The 23,356-nt window shown below is 39.5% G+C and overlaps 3 protein-coding genes across 3 annotated transcripts in view; 2 read left to right on the forward strand and 1 right to left on the reverse strand.

Moving 5' to 3' along the window:
- tmpoa (thymopoietin a) overlaps positions 1 to 23,356 on the forward strand; it is a 113,287-nt gene that overhangs the window by 53,861 nt on the left and 36,070 nt on the right. The gene's annotated exons all lie outside the window — the stretch shown is intronic.
- kiss2 (kisspeptin 2) lies at positions 165 to 1,545 on the reverse strand. Its single transcript, XM_071921748.2, has 2 exons — positions 1,393 to 1,545; positions 165 to 612 (listed from the first exon to the last, which is right to left on the reverse strand). Exons 1-2 carry the CDS (start codon positions 1,502 to 1,504, stop codon positions 344 to 346), a joined length of 381 nt encoding a protein of 126 aa, XP_071777849.1. The 5' UTR covers positions 1,505 to 1,545; the 3' UTR covers positions 165 to 343.
- gys2 (glycogen synthase 2) lies at positions 3,227 to 22,762 on the forward strand. Its single transcript, XM_071921736.2, has 16 exons — positions 3,227 to 3,350; positions 7,081 to 7,262; positions 9,046 to 9,237; positions 9,989 to 10,174; positions 12,231 to 12,375; positions 13,363 to 13,480; positions 14,243 to 14,363; positions 15,089 to 15,195; positions 15,504 to 15,563; positions 15,801 to 15,879; positions 17,896 to 18,009; positions 19,047 to 19,173; positions 19,966 to 20,061; positions 20,281 to 20,444; positions 21,070 to 21,150; positions 22,541 to 22,762. The coding sequence occupies exons 1-16, from the start codon at positions 3,227 to 3,229 to the stop codon at positions 22,760 to 22,762; spliced, it is 2,118 nt and encodes a 705-aa protein (XP_071777837.1).

A 23,356-nucleotide genomic window follows, 5' to 3' on the forward strand; every position in this document is an offset into this window, starting at 1 on the left:
GTTGGAAGCCACTGGAGAAGCTTATAATTTGCATTTTTTGTAATTTATTAGCATCATTTTGGGTAAAAACTGCACGTCAGTATGAGAAAACTCCTCAAGAAACTGATGCTGTACATTTTCTTCTTTTCTCACCCTCATTGTGTCAGATTTCATAAGGATTCACGGCAAAGATTGGCTAAGTATAAAAGTTTTATTCAGGGAAATATTTTTATATTTAGTAAAAGGCATTTTAACACATATGGAAGAGACTTATCACACATGGACTTGACAAAGCGACCCACTCGAACACTGACTACGACATATGGGACTAAAATCCTCACTGGACGGGAAGTGGACTTCTGCGTCAGGTCGGCACCTCCAGTTCTCGCGGGAAGAGAAAAACAGGCAGTAATTGATTTGTCCTCGGTCTTTTGAGGGCTCTTTTGTGAAGATACCCGTTATAACGCTTTCCGAAGCGCAGCCCAAACGGGTTGAAGTTGAATTTACTCCGCCGGTCGTTGCACAAGAGCTGCCGCTGGTCGTCATTCTCTCTCAGGGAGAAACACAGGTTGGGATCCTCCGCTCCGAAATCACTCGCAGCTCTTTTCTTCACCTCGGAGAGCTGAGGGAAACCTGCAGGGAAGAGGGAAGAGGGAGGTTACATCTCTCACACCTGCAATTGTAGCCTACCCAACTTGTGCTCCTTTAGTAGCATGCATTTCCAAAACACTAGGCTATATATCCATTTGTGATAGGAGAATAGTTAACATCAGCAAGTCTGATAGATAGATAGATAGATAGATAGATAGATAGATAGATAGATAGATAGTTTGCTCTTTTAATAGCATGCATTCCCAAAACACTATAGGCTATATATCCATTTGGAAAAAAAACACAAAAACATAAACAAAACCTGAAGTTCATCATTCAACATCTTTAAAATATAGAGAACTTAGTCCACAAAAGTGTTAGAATTCTGTCAATTGTGGACTTAGCTTACCTACTATCTTTTCTAAAATACCATCATTAGTTTTAATTTTCTTTCATTTTTTTTTTTTTTGGAGCTAAAGCCTTCAGTTGTTTTCCTTATATGTCATTAAATGTGCAACAGGTGGGGTTAGTTTTGGAATTTGATTTTTTTTTTTTAGTTAAAAAAAAAGTTATCTAGCCCTTGAATATGTGGAATTTGAATTTCTCAAATGATAATAATACAATTTAAAACTATCTTTCAATGAAACCGCGCATAATGTGCTTGGCCATTTGAAAGAAACATCTTCCAAGTTCACAAATGGCTCAATCTGCTCATTTTTGGGGATTTGAAACTGATTCAAAGACACGTTCTTCGGGATTACAGAGAAATAAGTCGTTTTCCCCTCAAAGCTATAACCTTTACAGACTTTAAAGACTCTTTACCTATCGTGTGTGTCCACTGTGAAGACTCAAAGCCCCGCAGAGATGCTGCAAAACTTCCTCCATCCTGACGAAGAATCAGACCGTAGACCAGGATCAGAGCCAGGATTCTCATTTTTGGGTAAATCCAAGTGATCCCTGTTTGTATCCAACCAATGCAGCTGAAGGTGTTAATGTTCATCTATTCACCATGTAGTAAAGTGTATACTCAGGGCTTTTTATATTCCCACCAGTGCGACCTGCTGCTCGTCCAGGCGGCAGCCAATCAGAGCCGTTTGCGTCTCCCGGAGCAAATTGCGGCGCTGTCCGCGACTTGCGGTGCTGAAATGCATCATTCATCAGCTCTTCTCGGAAATGTTGACAGTGCCCGCTCACTTTGCTGCTGAAAACATTCATCCATTAGAAAATAAGCTGCGTTGCCGCGTGAAAAACCGAATTGTCTCAATGGATCATACGGGGAATTCACCAACATTTCCCTAAAAAGAAAAAAAGGCGCTGTAATTGCTCAATCTGTGTATTTGGATTCAGTGGCATCGCAACAGCAGCATGGACTGTTGTTTGAGGACGAACAGTGATACGGATTGGAGTTGTAGTATGAGTTAGGGATAGATAGATAGATAGATAGATTGATAGATCCAAAATATCCATTTGGAAAAAAACGAAAGCATAAACAAAACCTGAAGTCCATCATTCAATATTTTTAAACTGTTGAGAAACTAGTCCATAAAAGTGTTAGAATGGATGGATGACGTGCATGACATTGTCACTGGGACATGGGGGGTCTGTGTAAGCAAAAAGTGTCATTGTATCATTACAAAAAGGCTGTAATTGCCTTTTTGTAATGATACAATGACACTTTTTGCTTACCTGGGCATGTGCTCAAAATAGACTTGTGACGATACAGAATCCAAAATATTAATAATACTGAAAGCCTGCATGAGGAGCTGAGACTGACTACAGCAGGATCAGCTTTAAATCACTTACATATTCACTTAAATCAATAACACTCACTTAAATTCCTTTTCAGAATTTGACCTACATGTTTCATACTTTTTTCTCCCAGTATTGTTGTTTTTTCAGTTATTGTTCTTTTGTATAACAGGCAATACAAATTAACATCTGTTTTGAAAAGTAATATATAAATAAAGACTATACTACTACTACTACTACTACTACTACTAATAATAATAATAATAATTGATGAAGATGAACAATACTAATCTTATCATACATTTTTGAAGAATACTACACACATATCACAGCAAAACTGTCCCTATAGGATTGATAGTGAAGTATGATAAAGTCACTATAAACTCACTATTTAGTACAACAGGCACACTATAAGTCCCAATAGGAATATTATAGGAATATTTTAGTAATACCATAGGAGATTAAAAACATCATTCAGTGTATTAAGGTCATTATAAACTCACTATTGAGCACCACAGACACAAAATAATTCCCAATGGGAATATTATAGGAATATTTTCCATTAGGGAACGCTCTTGTCCTGGTAAATAGACAGACCTGCGTTCATTCATCAAAATTTCGCAACAATATCCTCAGTTCAGTTGACCAATGTGTTTTCCCGACTCGTGCTCACAAACGGCTCTGTCAAAACTTTCACCTTGACATCTGTGGACTTCAGTCTGGTGAACGCAAACTTCCCCTCCTGCTGGCCGGGGGTCAGGCTCAGGAGGTGGGGTGGAAGTCCTTCCCCCTCCCCGGTCCTTTTTTTTTTCTTTCTTTCTTATCTTGTCCGGCTGCCTCTGTGAAGGTTCAGTAGCCTGTCAGAGCTCCAGGTTGCAGGCGGTGTCGGACCCCCAGACGTCTCAAGATGCCGCTGTCCCGTTCCTTGTCCATGACGTCACTGAGCGGCGTGCTGCCCCAGTGGGAGGAGGATGAGCTACCTGTGGACGACCTGCTGCTGTTCGAGGTGGCCTGGGAGGTCACCAACAAAGGTCAGTCTGGGGGAAAGAAAAGCTAAGGTTTCCTCTTTGATTTATCTCTAGTGTGTTGATGCTTCAGAATTAGTCCACTGGTGTAGGCTTGATGCTTGATTCCCTGACAAATTCATATCACAGATAAATGAAGCTTTAAAGAAATTGGGGTCATTGCAGCAGCAGAAAATAGGATACAGACAAGAATAGAGCAGAGTATTGATGATAATACAACAAATAATGACACTAAAAGATCTATTGAAGATAATACAATACATGTTTCAATCACCGATGCATCCATATAGATGAGGACGTGTCTCACTGCAGCTGGGCCCTTAAAATTATCACTATTGCTAATTATTACTTCATTTTTGACCATGCAAATATCTCTATTTTCATGCTAATTACACACACAGCCTGCTCACTGTGGATTGCATTTGTATCTAGATCAGAATCAACCATAATGAAATGGAACGATTAACTAACTCTGGATTAGTTCAGGGTTTGGCTGTTGACCGGAGGCAACCCTGCATGTTTACTCTGAGGAATTGCATAATAACAATAGTAAATGCATTCCATATACCGCATAGTATTAAAATATGGAAAAAACTACATCACATGTGACATTTTACATGAACACTGAAAGTTTGGCATGTAAAAAAACACTGGATAGTTAGGCTATATTGGTAATTTTTGTGTAAAACTGTGAATCTTTGCCCCTAAAAGAGCAAATATTGAAATACAGTGAGAGTGAAGACAGTATGACGCCGTTTGAAGAGTTAAATATTAAGCTGCAGATAAGTAGTGAATCTGGAAAGTGGAGCAGCTATCACTTTGACTTCTTAAGTCTCATATGCTTTCAAAAATAAAAGTAAAGCAGAAAAACAAGCGAATGAGTTTGGCAATGAACAAAATGCAACTCAGGGTTACAAGAAGAAATATTAACAGGCTGCATTACACTGTTTCAGACATTTAACTGACACTGTTATCTAGAGCAACTCATGTAAGAGAGAAGGACAAGGAATAAGAGAAATAACAGCTGAGGATTTTATTTCAAGATAAATGCATTTTAGAGGGAGTTACCTGTGTGTTGTTCATTCATGCCTTGACAGTTTGATCCTGTGGAAAATATGAAAATCATAGCAGTAACAGTTGATTATTGCTTTATTCAACATGAAACCAGTTTGTGGCACCAACTGTCAGTCACACCCTTCTCTTTATTATGTCTGATTGCTTTGTGTCCAAACCATAATCCTGATTTCTTTTTTCATGTATATGTGAAAAGTTCTATTCCAAAACTTTGGAAAATAAATCATATCCTGTTCATTGTTCACTATCTCTAAAATACAGAGGATCCAGTCTCTCCAAGTTAACCAAGGGCTTAAGTTATCTGGAATGCTTTAAAAAGTACCACTGTTTTAATTTGGGGCTGTATCTTTTTGCAAGAGAATTGTTTTTTTTTTATCAAACAGTGGATGTTTCATTTTGAAACAAAATTATTTGTATGTATTCTGTGTCTCCTATCTCCTCAATTTACAAAAATTTAAATGACTAAAACACAAGTAATTAATGACTTCTTTCCTGTAAGATGGCAATGTTGCAGTGGTTTCCTCCTTTCCTGTAAAGTTTAGTTTTGACTTTATTCACTAGCTCCTGCAAACAGGTGTACCGATACAATCTGCTACGTGTTCAATGAATGCAGTCTGTCCTTTTATACATTTTAACAGAAAACTGAGAATTTCAACACACATTTGTAAATGTAAGACTGTATGGTTTATGAGTCTATGGTTTTCTTATGCTGTCACTGGTTGTCTTGTGGTTGAACGGTCCAGAGGTTATCTGGCATTCTGCAGTTTTCTCTTATATAACTCCTGTTCTCTGATGCGGTTTAGACGTCACATAGGGCTTTGTGATTGTTGACAGTCCTTCATATAAATATTTGTCTTCTTGGGGTCAAATGTGACACCATCAGATACATTTACACGTGTTTCGGTTGGTTACAACATTATAGCAACACATGTCTGTCTTTGTTTGGTCTGCAGAGTATCACATGCTACACAAAACACCACAATGCCAACCTCATGTTTACTGGAGATCCATTTGAGCATTCAGGCTTAACTTAAACAGTGTTGAAAGTACTGAAGTAAATTTGAATAATAAAATAAATTACATTTGCATATGAATCAAAGATGGTTTGGAAAGAATAGGGGCCCAAAAATGGCAGAGCAAACAAGAAAAAACAGGGGCAGGGTTGCCATGCATGAAAAAAACCCCCACTTTAATAGAAGTATTTGTGTCCACATGAACAGAGGTGGCACATCTTCCAAGCTCGAGAACAAAAGCAAAGCATGTCACTTTAATAGAAATAATTGTGTTCACATGTTAAGGCATTCATACCTGAACAGTTACTTCTATTAAAATGATTTTTTTGCATTCAAGGAAGCCCTGCCCCTGCTTTTTCTTATTTGCATATGGCTAAAATAATATCTAAGATTGATTAAAAACACCCAAAGCCAGCTATTCAAGCCCATAAGTTAATAGAGAGACTGCACTGGGTGTAAATAACCACCTAAAACTATTTGTCTTAATCCTGGCGAGTCTGTGGTTTGATTGCAGTAGTTGGAAAATATTGGTATAAAGGGAGATCTCAGATGAAGTAAATGGATCTGACTTAAATGTAAATGTACTTGTGAAATAGTTGAGGGAGGCTGATGTTGCACGTTTTCACAATGTGACTTCAGACTTTGTTCCTTACACTCAAATTTCCAAATCAGCAGTTGCACAGAAAATTTAAAATGGACCCTGTAAAAGATCGGTAAAGAAAAAGAGACGTCCTGCTCTTGTTGATCTGGAAGCCATTCATCTTACGGAGGAGAAACCGTCACTGCAGTGCCCATTTTTCCAGATCGTCTCTCCCTGTTGATGTCAAAGTTCAGCTCGTCATTGATTATCGTCCCTGGCTCTTTGTAGTTGTCAGCCATCTCGACCGTCTGACCTGTGGTGGGAGTGTGTTGTAGACAGGGGGCCAAAAGTCAAACACCATGCCTTTGATCTTTGTAAATTCAGAAAGTCAGGAACGTGCACGAACATGCTCTATGAACCAGTAATCCCTTAAAATAACCTTACATTTTCATTAATTTACATGAATTCACCCCTTAATTCATGCAAAATCTCCTTAAAATGAATTAAGGAAGTTATTAATGGAGGAGACCCCATCGAAACCCCCTTAAATACCCCCTTAATCTTGACTCCTTTACTTTCTAATATAATGAAAAATTCAGGGAGACAGGAACTTTTCATTAATAACTCATTAATAACCCTGTAAACCTGCACAAAAGGCATAAAAAACCCCTTAATTACTAGTGTCTCCATGAATCAACCCATGAATAAATCCTTTAAAAACCCATGATACTAACCGTACTTTTTTAAAGCTATGTTATTGTTTATGGATAATTAATGTTTATGTAATTGAGAAATTAAAGACATTTCACGGGTTAAAATTAAGGGGTTTGGTTTCATAGTGATGACATGCTAATGAACAGAAAGAATATATTCTGACCCATGGACTGAGCTCTTGGTAAAATACCTATCCCACTTATACATAGTGTTGAAGATAGACATTTTCAGCTACTGTCTTTATATTTCAACATACACAATGAACTCTATACTTTGTGATGATTCTCTACACTCAGTTTCACCCATCTTCACATTATCAGCTCAGATCTTCTGTCTCCTGTTGCTCTGTCTGCAGTCGGAGGAATCTACACCGTGATCCAGACTAAGGCCAAGATAACAGTGGACGAATGGGGGGAGAACTACTGCATGATGGGGCCGTACTTCGAACACAACTTCAAGACCCAGGTGGAGGGGTGTGACCCCCCGAACCCTGCCATCAGGAAGGCCATGGACGCCCTCATCAACAATGGCTGTCAGGTGTGTGAGTGTGTGTGTGACAGAGAGAGAGAGAGAGAGAGAGAGAGAGAGAGAGGAGAAAGAGTGTATGTGTGTATGTCTCTGAGCTCCTCTAACCTTAACAATGATGGAGATAAGTGTGTGTGTACTTGAGTATATGTGTGTGTGAGTGTGTCAGCCATACCACTTGACTTTTAAGAATACAAATACAAATATGAATGACCTAGTAAGCATCAAGTATTGGTGAATTTGTTTCTCATTTCAGTAAACTCATACATTTTGTATTTCTGATCATAAGGAGTAAATGAGATGAAAGAGGTTTTATATGTGGTATTTTATTAAAATATGTTAGCAAAATGTCATTTATAGCAGTCAGTCCTCATTAATATCAAATGAGCATGAAAAATTGTAAATATTAAAATGTTCTTTGATTCATTCTGAATAAAACAACACCAACAACAATACCACTACTAGTACAACTACTACTACAAGTACTACTACTACTACTAATAATACTGATACTAATGGAAATACTACTACCACTACTACTGATGTTACTACTACTAATAATAATACTGCTATTACTGCTACTACTACTAATGATAATAATAATACTGATACTACTAAAAATACTAATAATGATAATAAACAGAATCAATATCTAATCATCTATACTTTTGTCTCATATTGATCTTGTGATGAGAAATGAGTTCATGAGTTTACAGCAATAAGAATGAATTTCATTCATCCCAACACTTTGGCTGCTGACTGTATACTGAACTGTATTCTCTCACTTTGCTGATTTTTATTTACAAGGCCAGTCAGTATAAGTAAGATAAAAGAGATGGTACAACCATTTGTGTAATGCTCGTTGCTCACTAGATGGCGTCCGTACACTGATGAAAGCAACATATAGTCCAATACAGCCACAAGATGGTAGACATGCACCATCTATGGGTTATGGGCAGCAGAGTGGCCGAGTGCAGTTTTCAATCAATCACACAGTCTGCAGGTTTTCATTCCAACTGAACACCGCAGCAGCTGATTTCACTGATTAACACACCTGCAGCCAGACAGGAGGAACCAATCAGTGAAATCAGCTGCTGTAGTGTTTGGTTGGAATGAAAACCTGCAGACTCTCAGGTCACATGATGACACATGATTGACCTGTAAAGGAAAGGTCACAGGTCAGCAGCTTAATAAGTCTATTATTGAGTCCTAAAATCGTAATTTTCTTAAAGTAAGTGAAAAAAATCTGCCAATGGGGATAGATAATTTAACTTGTTTCCAATGCAAATTAACTTGTTTTAAGAATTTAGTAGAATCAAGTGTAATTTTCTTGATTGAGTGCCTTATTCTGACTTGTTTCAAGATATTGACACTAATTTCCAGAAGATTCTGCGAAACTGCACTGGAAGCAAGTGGAGTTACCTCACCTCATTGGCAGAATTTTTCTCTTGGTTTAAGAAAAATAAGATTTGGTGGCTGAATATGAGACTAAATGACTCGTTAAGATGGATGTTTTTTGCAATGTGCTCCCCCACTTGTTCGCTCTGGATAAAAGCACCAGCTAAACACCTAAAATGTACAACATTACCAAGTCAAGGGCCTGTAACGTTATGCCTGTTTGAGCTGCATATATTGGGTCTAGTTTTTTGCATGTATGTATTCAATACATTGGTATGTATTCAGCATATTGGAATTTGACGGTGCACCGTTCTGCTAAAAAAACCCAGATAACTATTAGATAAAATGTTCTTATTTCTTCACTGAGTGGGTTGTATGTGCCAATGTTGTGTTGCAGGTTCATTTTGGCCGCTGGCTGATTGAAGGCAGCCCCTATGTGATCCTGTTTGACATCGGCTCAGCAGCCTGGAACCTGGACCGCTGGAAGGGCGACCTGTGGGACACCTGCAGCATCGGCCTGCCCTTCCACGACCGGGAGGCCAACGACTCGCTCATCCTCGGCTCGCTGATCGCCTGGTTCTTCAAAGAGGTCGGTTCACTTTCACTCGGTTACGTTTTAATAGGCTGGATGTAAAGTTTGACAACAGTTTATGCCAAAAGTTTTGCACCATTTGACACTTTCAAGAAATTCCATACCTGTTAAATGAATCAGCTACCCATCACTGATGCTCGTACATGCTCAATGGGTTTCTGTGGTCATGGAAAAGTCCTGGAATTTGAAAACTGTTTTCCAAGCTGGGAAAAGCTTTGGAAAATGATGTACTGTATTGTCACCTTTGAAGGAATTATAATCCAAATAACCTGATTACATAAGTTCTGTGTAATAGTTTTATCTAAACTTCAGTAGAAGGAACACAAACCCAGCAAGATGCAGACGTGAGGGTTTTGCAACAATTCCTATTATAAAGAAAAAATTCAAGTCACACACTCTTTTCTCTCTTTTCTTTTAGTTTCCTGCTTCATTTATTCTACCATGAAACTAAAAGAAAAAAGAAGAGTGTGCGACACGAGTCGGGACACTCAAATTAGCTATTCAACAGAAAATGTAGCATTTCAGCATAGATACCGACAAATATTAGCACTGTATGTCAAAGAACAGTACTGAAATTACATCAGTGAAATGTAAACAAGCCTTGGAGACACATTAAAGCTACACATAGGCAAGATCTTATGTAAAAAATTGCCTAGTACAGCTTTAACAATTCAGTATAACGTGAACTGATGTAATCACGGGAAATTTCCAACTTTTTCTCAAGCTGCCTCATCTGTTTGGTTCCCAGTTAACAGACCAACTCGGAGACAAGCCCAATGTCATCGCCCACTTCCACGAGTGGCAGGCCGGAGCCGGACTCATCCTCTCCCGCTCCCGGAAGATTCCCATGGCAACGGTGTTCACCACCCACGCCACCCTGCTGGGCCGATACCTCTGCGCCGGGAGTGTCGACTTCTACAACAACCTGGACAAGGTGTGTGTGTGTGTGTGAGGGAGGGGTTTCTGGACGTTTGATGTGTAGACACACTTGGATATGTATCGTTGCTGTTAAAACCTCGTATCGTTTAAGTGTCAACTTTTCAGAAGCTAAGAAAAAGCCTAGTTTTTAGCTTGGTGACAATGCATTTTTGAGTTTATCCAATTAGTTTTGAAAGGTTTTCATCAGCCCAAGAGGTGGAAAAATGTTTTTGTTTCAAATGTTTTTATTGTGAAGCATCATCTTCATACAGTAAAGTAGTGACATTCCCTTTTAAACAAACCAACCAACAATACAAAAGCTCAGGCACCTAACATACATTCATAACACAGACATACACCCAGAGTACAACATCGATTACAACAAAAGAAATCTCAAATAAAGATACATTCATCAAAAAATACATTTCGAAGAATTTTCTCAACCCAACTGAGTTGAAAACATGAAAATCACGAAATCGGAGTTACAAGGTTTCCATGTGACGACAGCATTATTCTGGATACACACACAAACATGTGAAAAAGTCTGAACGTCCGCACACACACACACACACACACATACACACACACACACCCACGCACACACACACACACACACACACACACACACACACACACACACACACACACACACACAGTCTTACTTAAGTCACTTTTGGGGTATTTACATAGACTTACATTCATTTCCTGGAGACTTACCCTAACCCTAACCATAACCACTACTTGCCTAAACCTAACCCTTACCCTAACCTTAACCTAACCCTAACCTTAACACACACACACACACACACACACACACACACACACAAACAAACACATGCTCACTCCCTATCGCTCTCTGTTTCCAACACACACACACACACACCAAACCTCAGAATCATTTTCACATTATAAGCTTCCGCCTTCTTACAGTTACTTAGAGCATCATTAGCGAAGTTGTGTAGCGTCAGGAAGGGTCAGTCTTTGACCACTGATATTTGTAATTGGACCTCCTTTGCTCACAACCTAAAGGTCAGCGTGAACCTAAAGGCCACTCGCTCGCCGGCTGGATAATTGACAGACTTTGGTTTTCACACAAGAAGGTGTTCTGAACATGAAGCCCGAACATGAAGTCAGAAGGCACTTGAAATCTATTTTATCTATAAAATCATATTATATCATATGCATTTTTAGCTTTGTTGACTAGTTAGGGTTGGGTAGCGATGAGTGACGTGTAACGGGATTACAAAAACCTTCTTACAAATAACTAGAATCCATTACTGATACTGTAAAATAACATAGAAATCAGATTGCAGATACTTTATGATGATTCTACACTCAAAAACCATCAATATAAATAGACTATGGTAGAGTTAGATCAATATTGGCCTTTTATTAAATATTAGATATCATATTAGTCAGTCATGTTGTCCGTCTCCGATAAGATGGAGGTTCCTTCCTGACCACAGCCACATGAGAACAGGCTGTAAAATGAAATTGTGTTTTCTTTCTTTCTTTCTTTCTTTCTTTCTTTTCTTTCTTTATTCATTTAAATGTTTGTTTGTTTAGTTCTTCATTTAAAGGCCTGATGTATGCCAGAGTTTCCCCTACTGCTGAATAGGTGGAATGAGTCACCCTGTCTTACTGTAAAGAGCTGCTGACCTTAAAGTGGAAAGTTTTAGTGTCCCATGATGCTCTAAATGCTGTTTCAGAGGCTTTTCCACCCTGACAAGAATACTATTCTGGGGGAAACACTGAATACAGGCATGAAAATGATTAAATTTCAATTAATATCAGCAGAAAATATTGGCTGACTTCAATTTAAAAATATCATTACTGGTATCGGCCTTCAAAAACCATAGATCACTCTAATTTTAGACTACGCAGCATAGTTTTACTTTACAAACTGATGGTTGGTTTGGTCGTTTGCATTTTCATTTAATTTTCTTTCTTCAACAGTATGTATTTCCTACTTCAGCAATCCATTTTACTCATATAGGTTAGACACACACATGAAAAATCTGAATCAATGAAATCATGAACTCTTACACCTTTAGCCTTTCTGTATGTTGCAGTTCAACATCGACAAGGAAGCGGGCGAGAGGCAGATCTACCATCGCTACTGCCTGGAGAGAGCGGCCGTCCACTGCGCTCACGTCTTCACCACCGTCTCTCAGATCACTGCTGTGGAGGCCAACCACATGCTGCACAGGAAGCCAGGTGGGGAAGGCTTTCACTGCTGCACCTCAGTGTGCGATTGTCCTCACAAAATGTATGTGTTGGGGTCAATTTATGAATTAACTGATCAATTCTGATTCAACAGAGAAATTGGATATCTTATCATATATCTGAGATTACATATAGTGTTATATATTATCAATACTGAATATCAGAAAATGTTAAAGGGACCTTTCAGGTGGTATTTGATGGATAACATGTAATTGTAATCCATACATTATGATTGAATGTATTTGATTTGTTTAACTGTCTTTTAGTTGATTCATAATGTTTGATTTATAATGTTTAGCAAGTCAAGACAAACTCTCTTAGAAGTGGAATTTCATGGAATTCAATAGATTTGAATTGTGTTTCCTGACATTCTAATGAAATTCCAATTCTGTTTCTTTAGAGCTGGGTGACATTCCAATTCCAATTCCATTTCCAGGAATTTGAATTTGAATTTACCATGCAATTCCAACCCTGCTCTATATGGTATATATTTTGATGATTTATTCTGTGTTTCATTGCAGTTTTGTGCGGTTTTATTGTTTGTTTTTGCTGCAAACCCTGTCTTCAGATCAAAGATCCCTTACAGCAGTGGTTCTCAACGTGGGGTCTGGGGACCACCAGGGGTCCTTGAGGGGGTTCCAGGGGGTGCCCAGCAAATTGATAAATTGTTAAATTTCACCAGTTAACACAATTAGAGAATGTAGAAGAAGACTATTTTGATCATAGTTTCACTGTTATCTCTCTACCTACAGTACACATAGTCATGGAATTTATTTGACAAAATCATATCTAAATATTCCCAGATTTGGGTCTGAGACAAAATCTCATCAAATGGGGGTCTGTGGCCCCAATGTGTACTAAATTAGGGGTCCTTGATATGAAAAAGTTTGAGAATCACTGCCTTACAGGACAAATGTTTGTGCCGAATTGTTCAGCTGCTGCCATTAAAACTCCTCTGCTAATGTGTTGATGGTGCAGATGTGATAACCCCGAACGGGCTGAACGTGAAGAAGTTCTCGGCCATGCATGAGTTTCAGAACCTGCACTCCACCAGCAAGGCCCGCATCCAGGAGTTTGTCAGAGGGCACTTCTATGGGTGGGTGGGGCTTATTACCTCTGGTACTCATCTACATGCAGTTCACGCTTTTCTCAAACATAGGAGGCCATCTTATAATGTCATCAAAAGCAGGCTTGTTTACTAGAGTTTGACCAATATGGGTCTTTGAAGGCTGATACCAATACCGATACTTATAGACTGAAGTCACTGATAGCTGATATTTTGTGCCAATATTCAATATCTATGTTTGACCATTTCCATGCCAAAAAAATACAAGTATTCCTATTCAATGGTAGGGGAAACTCTGGGATACATCAGGCCAATTTAATTACATTTAATTTACAAAAACAGTAATTTAACAATGAAATTAATAAGATGTGAAGTAAAATGTGTAAAGAAAATACAGTTTCATGTCAGGTTTTACAGACTGTTTTTATGTAGCTGTGGTCAGAGAGAAACCTCCATCATATCGGAAGTGGATGGCATGACTGGCTGACATCCGATATTAAATAAAAGGCCAATATCGACCCAATGTATATCGGTCAATATATACCCTAGTGTCTCTGTCTTCAATATAGCAGATAACATGACACTCTAGATACGAATCGACATGGGATAAGCATTAATTTTCCAGCTTGAAGACATCAAGTCTTACTTCTCTGGTTTCTGGATTTGGAAGAGAGTTGCTTGCATGCACATGTTGTCTGGAATGTCCTACGCCATAGAAATGACTTGTATGAATCCTTAATTTAAGCGGTATTCCCCTTTAACACCCATTCTCGTATCTTATCCTCCTGGCAGCCACCTGGACTTCAACCTGGAGAAAACCCTTTACTTCTTCATCGCTGGACGCTACGAGTTCTCTAACAAGGGAGCGGATATTTTCCTGGAGTCTCTGTCCAGACTTAACTACCTGCTGAGGGTACGGTCCTTCGGCTTCACATGGACGATAAACCACTAGCTGCCGCGCTGATGGCTTTCTACTGAAGGCCTCAAATGTGTCATGCTTCAAAAGAGAAATGAGACAAGGCTGATGTCAAGTGACGTCAAGATGTATTTGTCCTCTGAGTCAAATTTCACTCTTTGCTTATGAAATTTAACAAAATCTACATAAATTTACAAGACATAATCTAGAAACCTGTAGAGAATTAAAACCTACTAAAGGGAAAATGGTAACACTTTACAATAAGGGTACAATAATTAAGGGTTAGTTAATGCTTAATAAGCATTAACTAACCCTTAATTAACAGTTAACTAATGTGTCTGGTAATCATTTACTAATGGTGTTCATGTTAACTAAGGTATTAATTTATACATTTAATAGTCATCTTTATAAACTATTAAATAATGTAGAAATTAATACCTTAGTTAACATGAACACCATTAGTAAATTACACATTAGTTAACTGTTAATTAAGGGTTAATTAATGCTTATTAAGCATTAACTAACCCTTATTAAGCATTAACTAACCCTTAACTTAGTGTACCCTTACTGTAAAGTGTTACCGGGAAAATAATAGTTGGCACACTCTGTACCTTCCTACCGGCAAATACAGCACATGCATGCGTTCCTGTTAAATTCACCACTGCTACCTTCCCTCTCTTTTTTTTGTTTTCTCTCTCTTTCTTACCACTCTCTTTCCGCAGGTCCATAGAAACGATGTGACAGTGGTGGTTTTCTTCATCATGCCGGCTCAAACCAACAACTTTAATGTAGAGTCGCTGAAGGGGCAGGCGATACGCAAACAGCTCTGGTATGCCACACCCTGGTTTACACAACAGCCTAATGCCAACACCATTAGATGATATATAGGTTATAGGTTACATTCCATTGTTATATTTGAGGTATTTAGCCGACACCCCTCTGTTTACAGGATGGTCTCTCTAACCATTAGACCATTAACACTGACAATTTCACAGCGCACTCCATATTCATCATGGCCACCTACATTTTCCATTTGAATATCAGTGTGATACATTTAATGAACACCAGTGAAGCTCTGGTCGGACACAGACCCATTAGTTCATTTCTGAGGCGGTTTTTCCCCTCTGTCACTCACAGGGACACGGCTCACACTGTGAAGGAGAAGTTTGGAAAGAAGCTGTATGATGCTTTGTTAAAGTAAGTAAACTGAGTGAATATCACTGTCATATTATATTACTATCCAGATGTACCCAGAAAACCCAGATGCCTTTGTAGAAAACACTTAGAGAGAAATAGTCTCGACGTCAAAATGCAGTTTATGTGAACTCTAGTTTTTAACTGATTTGATGTTCCCTGTTCTGTCAGCATAGATAAATGAATATCAGCCTGCATGCAAACATAAAGAAGGTGTTTTGTTATTTGCCCCGTCCACAGAGGGGAAATCCCTGATATGAACACCATTCTGGACCGAGACGACTTCACCATGATGAAGAGAGCCATCTACGCCACTCAGGTACCAGACCCCTTTTTCTTCTTCTATTGAATATCTTCTATTGGCACCCATATTATGTTGCATTACCGCCATCTACTGTCTACTAAATCATGATCCATCTCTCTATAACCGACACCCTCTTGAATAGACCTGGCTCCTTCAAAGAGTCAAATGTGATCCTAAATCTTCTTCCATGATCTGCTAGTTTTGAAATTCCTTTAATTGTAAATCAATTCTCTCCATTCTAGTCTCCATAATTTCTCACTCCCCTCTGTATTTTCTCCATCTTCTTCATATAGTCCTATTGGATGTTTCCCAATAATACACAGAGCCTTGTTCAACCCACCATGTCCCAACCTAAGTCTAGTAACATTCAAGTATAAACAATAGTCGAGGCTGGGGATGACACATGTAAAGGGATTTCCCGGGAAAGGTGTTTAGAGCATCAAATGTAAAAGTTTCATGAACTGGGAATGAATTGAATCACTGTTGTATCAATCGGTGCTAGAAAGTAGCAAAACAGACATTTATTTACATGAAAAAGTTGCGGATTATTACTTTAAAACACCTCAGTAACCAGATTAAAGACACTTCATGATGACGACACCAGACAATTTTACCCTCAAAAACTCTCAAGCCAAACAAAATTGTGCAAGACAGTTTATGCTCTTTTTTTGGAATATGTGCAGGTCAGCGGTTCTGTGTAAAAAAAAAAAAAAAAAAAAAAAGAGTAAAAAACATCCCAAAATGCTGAGGAAGATGAATCTCCCGGAACACACTCTCATATACTAGGCTCTATTTTTATGAATGGATAAGGCATTTCCCCAGCAGCGATCAATGGGAGCTATATGGCCCTCGGTGGTGATAAATTATGAAGGGGCCATGGGTGGGATTCCCTTGAGCTAAAAGCATGAATGAACGTCAGAGCAGTGAGTTAATTACCTTCCCCGACACCAAACCGTGGGTCAATAGACTGGGCGTGTTGCGGTGATGTATGCCCTCGGCGCGTAATAGGAGTCTTACAAGCAAAAAGGCCAATTAAATGAATTTATGTCAACGTCGATATTTCAGAGGTCGGAAATAAGAGTGCGAGGGATATTGACTACAAGTGATAGAATAGAGACCGGCCCTGATTGGTGATTGGAGGAAACGCTGTTGTGATTATTTCTGTCTTTGTAATTTTTCATTTGTACACCCACTCACCTCACCCCCCACCCCTCCCATTTTCCATTACTCCCTTGAGAGTTTCATGAGAATTACTATCGCTCTGCAAAGTTGCTCTTCCTTACACTGTGACCAGAGGATTCTCCTCTAAAGATGAAGCAAGGTCTGAATTACCTAGAGACTAGAATAAGGACACTATCATGTAAAACCAGATCTTGGCATAATACTGCAGCAGTTTAATATAGTTCAAATATTTGAAAATTTTGGTTTGCCTTATCTAGCAAGTTTTGTCCAATGTTTTCTGGTGGTCAAATGTCTGGTGAGTTGAATCAAGCGTGCCTGACATTCTCCAAATCCATCTACTGTAACAAAAGGATTATCTATATATTCTGTTGTGGCGTGAGAGGGTAATCAGATATCATTAGCCCATGGGTTAGATATTGCTCCGCTGATCAATACCTCAGAATCCTACTCTAAAAGGTTACTAGTCACGGATCAGTGACTCAAACACTCATTACGTTGTTTTTCGTCAGCTTCACTGCTTCACGCACCTGTGTTTATGCAGGGGTTTATGCAGTACAATAGCTGCAACTGTACACACTAATGCAGGATAGATGCAGTATGTGTGTGTGTGTGAGGGGGGGCTTCCACAGTCCCTACTAACACAGACCACAAATCAAACTGACCTGTCTCTCTTTATGTCTCTCTATTTCTATATTCCCCCTTTTTATACATAAATAATTCATACACATACTTGCTCATACCTGCCCTTTTTGCACACGCACACACACACACACACACACACACACACACATACACACACACACACACACACACACACACACACACACACAAACACACACACTGCTGCAGAGACACAGCCTTCCTCCAGTGACCACTCACAACATGCTGGATGACTCGACGGACCCCATCCTGGCCAACGTTCGACGCGTCGGCCTCTTCAACTCCAGGAACGACCGTGTCAAGGTTGGCCCCTACAGAGTTTATGCTTCTCTCTAAATACTTCTGTAGTCACTATTTGTGAATCTCTCAATCGTGAGTCTCCTGGTGAGGAACAACAAGAACTTAGACGAAGAACTTAGAGCACAGTGTAGTTAGAATAAAACAAAAGTGTTATTTCACCTGAAAATGTAGATAGATTTTATGGTTGTTTTCATACCTCAAAGCAGAGAATCAAATCTCCACCTGAATACCATGTTATTAACATATTCAATGAGTCACTTTAATGTTAAAGGAATACAAAGTGTTTTTGAGAGATTGGCCTGTTGGTCAACTTACCCATTAAGTGATGAAAACACCAAAATCATGTGTCTTGGAGAGATTGTTTGCACTTTAGCATGTATGTTGAATGATAGACGATTAGCTTTATCCAAAGTAAGAGGACTGTCCTTTTAAGTTGTTAATGGATTTCCTTGTATGGCCTACAAATGCACACATACATTTTAAAAAATAAAATATCATTAGCTCAATATACCTGATGTAGCCACAGTTTATTTTTGGATCTATTTCAGGTGAGCAACAACATATTCATCCACTGCGTAGTGATTGTTAGCTGTAATGGGGAAAATGTAAATTTTTACCACAAACTGCCAGACTTAGCTGCTTATTATTTAAAATTACTTTCCACTTAGTGTTAGAGCTGGTACAAGTTCTCATTTTCTCACTTCTGAGATACTGCTAGTCGCCTACTATCAGTCAACATAGTGTATGCTAAAGAGTTAGCATGGAGCACCGGAGCGAACAGGGGACACATGGATGATTTTGGTGCCTATGCTCTCATCACTTAACAGCTAAATTGAAAAATGGGCCAGCAGTGTATTCCTTTAAGAAACCACATATCATGCTGTGACTTCAAAAACTAGTTATTTGGAGTGCTGAAAGACTGATAGTGAGCCAAAACCGGTTCAACAAATAAAACGTGCCTGCCAAATATCATGGCATTTTGAGGTACGGTGGCTTTCCCCATAACAGTCTCTGAAAGCGTCTCCCCGTCTCCTCCCCAGATTATCTTCCACCCAGAGTTCCTGTCCTCCACCAGCCCCCTGCTGCCTATGGACTATGAGGAGTTTGTCCGCGGCTGCAACCTTGGAGTGTTCCCCTCCTACTATGAACCATGGGGATACACACCAGGTAGCACACGCAAATATGCAAATACAAGCACACACACATACACACACACATAGGCTACACATATACACACACAAATGCTTCATGTTCCTCAAGGCTTTGCAGTTGCATCGCAAATTTCTTAGCAGCCACATCTGCTGCCATGATGGCTAAAATAATGGCTAAATATGTAACAACAGCACAAGAAGCAACCTGGAAGAGATTGTTGTGTTATAAGTAAAAGTGAATAGTCTGATAAGGTAGATTTCTTTCCAAATTTATCAATATTTATCAATGTGACACAGGAAACTGTCTTTAGCTAGCTCAGTTTGCCTAAACAAACAGTTTTGTTGGGGTTTTTGTTTGGCTTTGTTAGCTAACTCACCAGCAGGCTAACAGGCTTCTAAGGCTAGCTTCTACTAGCTACATTAGCTAGGGTGCAATTCAGATGTGTTTACAACAAGACAAGTGATGTTTAGCTGACTAGAGACTGTCATTTGCTAGCTGACATTATCTAAACACAAAAACGATCAAAATTAGCAGTAGGCTAATGAAATGATCAGTTCCCAGCCAAAAACAGCAGAAATTAACCATGTCTATTTAATTCAGTTGAGATGGCTGAGTTGTACGTTTAGAAACACAATCGTCTGTTGACAGCTAGTTGCCAAAGAGCTAAAGACCTCCAATATGGCCGCCAGAGGGTGTGTTACGTCGCCTGAAAGCCCTTTAGAATCATACGTGCACAGATACACACACACATACACACACACTGTATTTTTTTGACCTGTGGATTATTTTTGCGCTGTGCTCCCTCAGGTGAATGTACTGTGATGGGCATTCCCAGTGTGACCACCAACCTCTCAGGGTTCGGCTGCTTCATGGAGGAGCACGTCTCAGACCCTGCTGCCTATGGTATGGACACACACACACACACACACACACACACACGTTCCTCTGTTGATCAATACTATTACTACCTCATCTCTGAGCTCTGCAAATGCTAGAGCTCTTTAATTTTGGGGGAAGAGACAATGTCCACATACAGTATTTGCGCTCACATTGATCATCAGTGACTGTGTGTGTATCCTCTCCTCTCCTCCTCTGCCCATCTTCCCCTCCCGTCTCTCTCAGGTATTTACATCGTGGACCGGCGTTTCCGCTCGGCCGATGAGTCGTGTAACCAGCTGACCCAGTTCATGTTCGGGTTCTGCCAGCAGTCTCGGCGCCAGCGCATCATCCAGAGGAACCGGACCGAGAGGCTGTCTGACCTGCTGGACTGGAGATACCTGGGGCGGGTCTGTATCTGCTGCATCAGCGCTAATACACAATGCTTTCTTTATTGGGACTGAGAGGGATGCAGAATACGTGAAGGAGAGTGTAGGAGATTCAAACTCTGGCCAGCAGGGACACACAGTGGGTTTGGGATATAATGATGCCTATATGTAGATTCTAAATATAATAAATATATAATATAATAAATTGCATCTATCCTCCATTGGCCATTGCAGCCTATTCTTTTTCAAATGTTATAAAGAAGGCATATTGTAACAGACGCACTTGAAACTTGTGTCTTTTCATCAGCTGATTTCCAGGTCATTTCTTGCACCCTCTGATAGCTGAAAATTTTACACACAGTTTACTCTTAGAGATGCAGAAATAGTTTAGCAGCAAATAATTGTTGGATACAATGCATAAAAGTGGGACTCCTACAATGGTTTACATTAAAAAAAAGTTTTAGTCCTGTTGATCAGCAGAAGTGCAAGAAATCAAATGATCCCCTTTCTCTGTAATTCATCTCTCCTATCACTCTCCAGTGTGTATTATGAAGCTCAAATGCCTTTCAATCTAAAAAAAAAAGAAAGGAAAACTCATACTCAACACATGTATGTACACATCTCTCTGCTGACTTGTGATTGACAGTTCTACATTCACGCTCGCCACCTCGCTCTCAGCAGAGCTTTCCCTGACAAGTTCAAGATGGACCCCATGGCCCCTCTGAAGGTGAGAAAACACATCACAAAAATAAGAGAATAAGAAAAAGAATGAATGAATGAATGAATGAATGAAACAAGCAAGCAATCAAAGAAAGAAAGGAAGAAAGAAAGAAAGATGTATTTTTGCACTTTTCTTAAAGTTAGAAAGTGCTGTGAAATAAAAGGAACAAAAAAATGAAAACAAAACCCAAAACAAATTGACAAGAGTTCGGCTGCTTTGTGCTGAATCCTAACCTCAATCGTAAGTAGAAGTGCTTCTAACCTCACCCTATATATTACAGTGGGAATAGTAGAATAGATAATAGTAATACATTTCATATCATATGTCTCCAAATGCCATGAACCCAGGCTGTTTTAGCTTTACAGAAGACCCATTTTACATCAGAAAAGGTTTGACCAAAGTCCAGGTTTTTGATTCAGTAATTAACAGTTTGTAATTAACAAAATTGCCCCCTATTATGTAATTCATCATTGTAAAGCTCTGAATGCAAAGATCAGTAATCTATGAAATACGCAGAAAACTATCTCCTAGTACAGTGTGCCTGTTTTTCCATGTTGGGTCACATTGAATTCACAAAACACTTTACCCACGAGCTTTTACTGAAAACAAAAAGTGAGAATCCAGACAACTTTACTCACTTTTTACCTGTTGAGCACAATTTCTCAATAGCCTCAGGAGTTGTAAATCACCATTTTGAAACATACAGTATCTGGTAAGTTTCTCTGTTCCCTGAGAACTTGAATCACGTAACACAGCCTTCCTTTTAACAAAACATCTTCCAGGAGAAGTACATGAGAAGCTCTATCATCTGCTGACTGACAGAGAGAGTGGATACTGTTGAATCTGACCCACATTTGCCAGGCTTTAATTGACAGCCTAACATTTGGATGAATGACAAGACATCATGTTGGAGTCTGCTGGTGCCGATCCCTGTGGTATTACTGGGATGAAACACTCTCTCTTTCCCTCCCATTCACTCACTTTGGCCTTCCTCTGGTTAACTAGTCTCTGTCCCATTTTATTCAGCTTTTCTCTGTGTACTTACTCTCCTGTATCTACGGTACACTACAGAAGAGGATTAGGGCCACATGTGAAAAAGGTATTTGAGTTCTGAGATTAATCTCAGAATTCTGAGAACAAAGTCAGAATTCTGAGATTAGAGTCAGAATTGTAAAAACAATGTCAGAATCTCAGAATTCTGACTTTTTTCTCTGAATTCTGACTTTAATCTCGGAATTCTGACTAGTCTGACTTTAAACTCAGAATTCTGACTTTTCCGAGATTAATCTCAGAACTCCAATACATTTTTCACATGTGCCTTAACCCTCTTCCATAGTGTACACACACACACACACACACACACACATCAATAACTCGGACTCCTCCACCTCCGCAGACAGAGGGTTTCCGTTACCCCCGGCCGTACTCGGTGCCCCCCTCCCCCTCGGCCTCACTCCACTCCACCCCGCACCACAGCGACGCGGAAGACGAGGATGAGGACGAGTCCTACGATGAAGACGAGGAGGCGGAGAGGGACAGGATGAACATCAAGGCTCCCTTCCACCTGGGCGCCGTGCCGGGGGGCAAGAAGAAGCAACCGGGGGAGTCGGGAAACTGAGACCCGGTCACCCGCTGCTTTTACTGGGTGTTGAGAGAATAAGCAGCAGATTATCATAAATATACTGGATAGGGGGATTGGACTTTTTCCACTGCAGTATACTCACCCCCTCAACTGCCATTACACACCTACTGCCACTTCTACCGCTGCCAGGTCATGCTAAAACCCCCTTTTCGCACCAGATCACCTGAATCCAGGCTTCCCACAGGCCTTGAAAATCCTTTGCAGATTTGAGACCTGGTATCTATGAAATCTTACCCCAAAACAGGCCAATTTTGAGTCCTTTTGAGTCCAAACAAGACCTTGAAACAAGTCCTTGAATATGATGCTCAAGTGAATTTGGTAACTTTGTGAATCAAGTGGTCTTTTAAATCCCTTTTTCAGAAGATTTTTGAGGCTTGTGTACAAGATAAAAATAGCTTATAGTTTTTGAAAGTGTATTTTCAGTGATTATTATTCACCAAAGATAAGATGAACTGATTTGAGATATGACAACGTACAGTATATGTCAATATGTGTTATTACATAGTACATGTTGTTATTAACATATCGCCACTGTTAGATGAAAAGCTTGTTTCTCCAAAATGAAAACTT

This window comes from Centroberyx gerrardi, chromosome 24, assembly GCF_048128805.1.
Source record: "Centroberyx gerrardi isolate f3 chromosome 24, fCenGer3.hap1.cur.20231027, whole genome shotgun sequence".
NCBI lineage: Eukaryota > Metazoa > Chordata > Actinopteri > Beryciformes > Berycidae > Centroberyx > Centroberyx gerrardi.

Excerpts from the sequence above, each read along its gene's own strand:
- kiss2 (XM_071921748.2), bottom strand. The coding sequence starts at position 1,504 with ATGAGAATCCTGGCTCTGATCCTGGTCTACGGTCTGATTCTTCGTCAG. Across the intron at positions 613-1,392 it reads ACAGTGGACACACACGATAG|GTTTCCCTCAGCTCTCCGAG; the intron begins GTAAAGAGTCTT and ends TCTTCCCTGCAG.
- gys2 (XM_071921736.2), top strand. The coding sequence starts at position 3,227 with ATGCCGCTGTCCCGTTCCTTGTCCATGACGTCACTGAGCGGCGTGCTG. Across the intron at positions 9,238-9,988 it reads TCGCCTGGTTCTTCAAAGAG|TTAACAGACCAACTCGGAGA; the intron begins GTCGGTTCACTT and ends TTTGGTTCCCAG. Across the intron at positions 15,564-15,800 it reads CTGTATGATGCTTTGTTAAA|AGGGGAAATCCCTGATATGA; the intron begins GTAAGTAAACTG and ends CCCCGTCCACAG.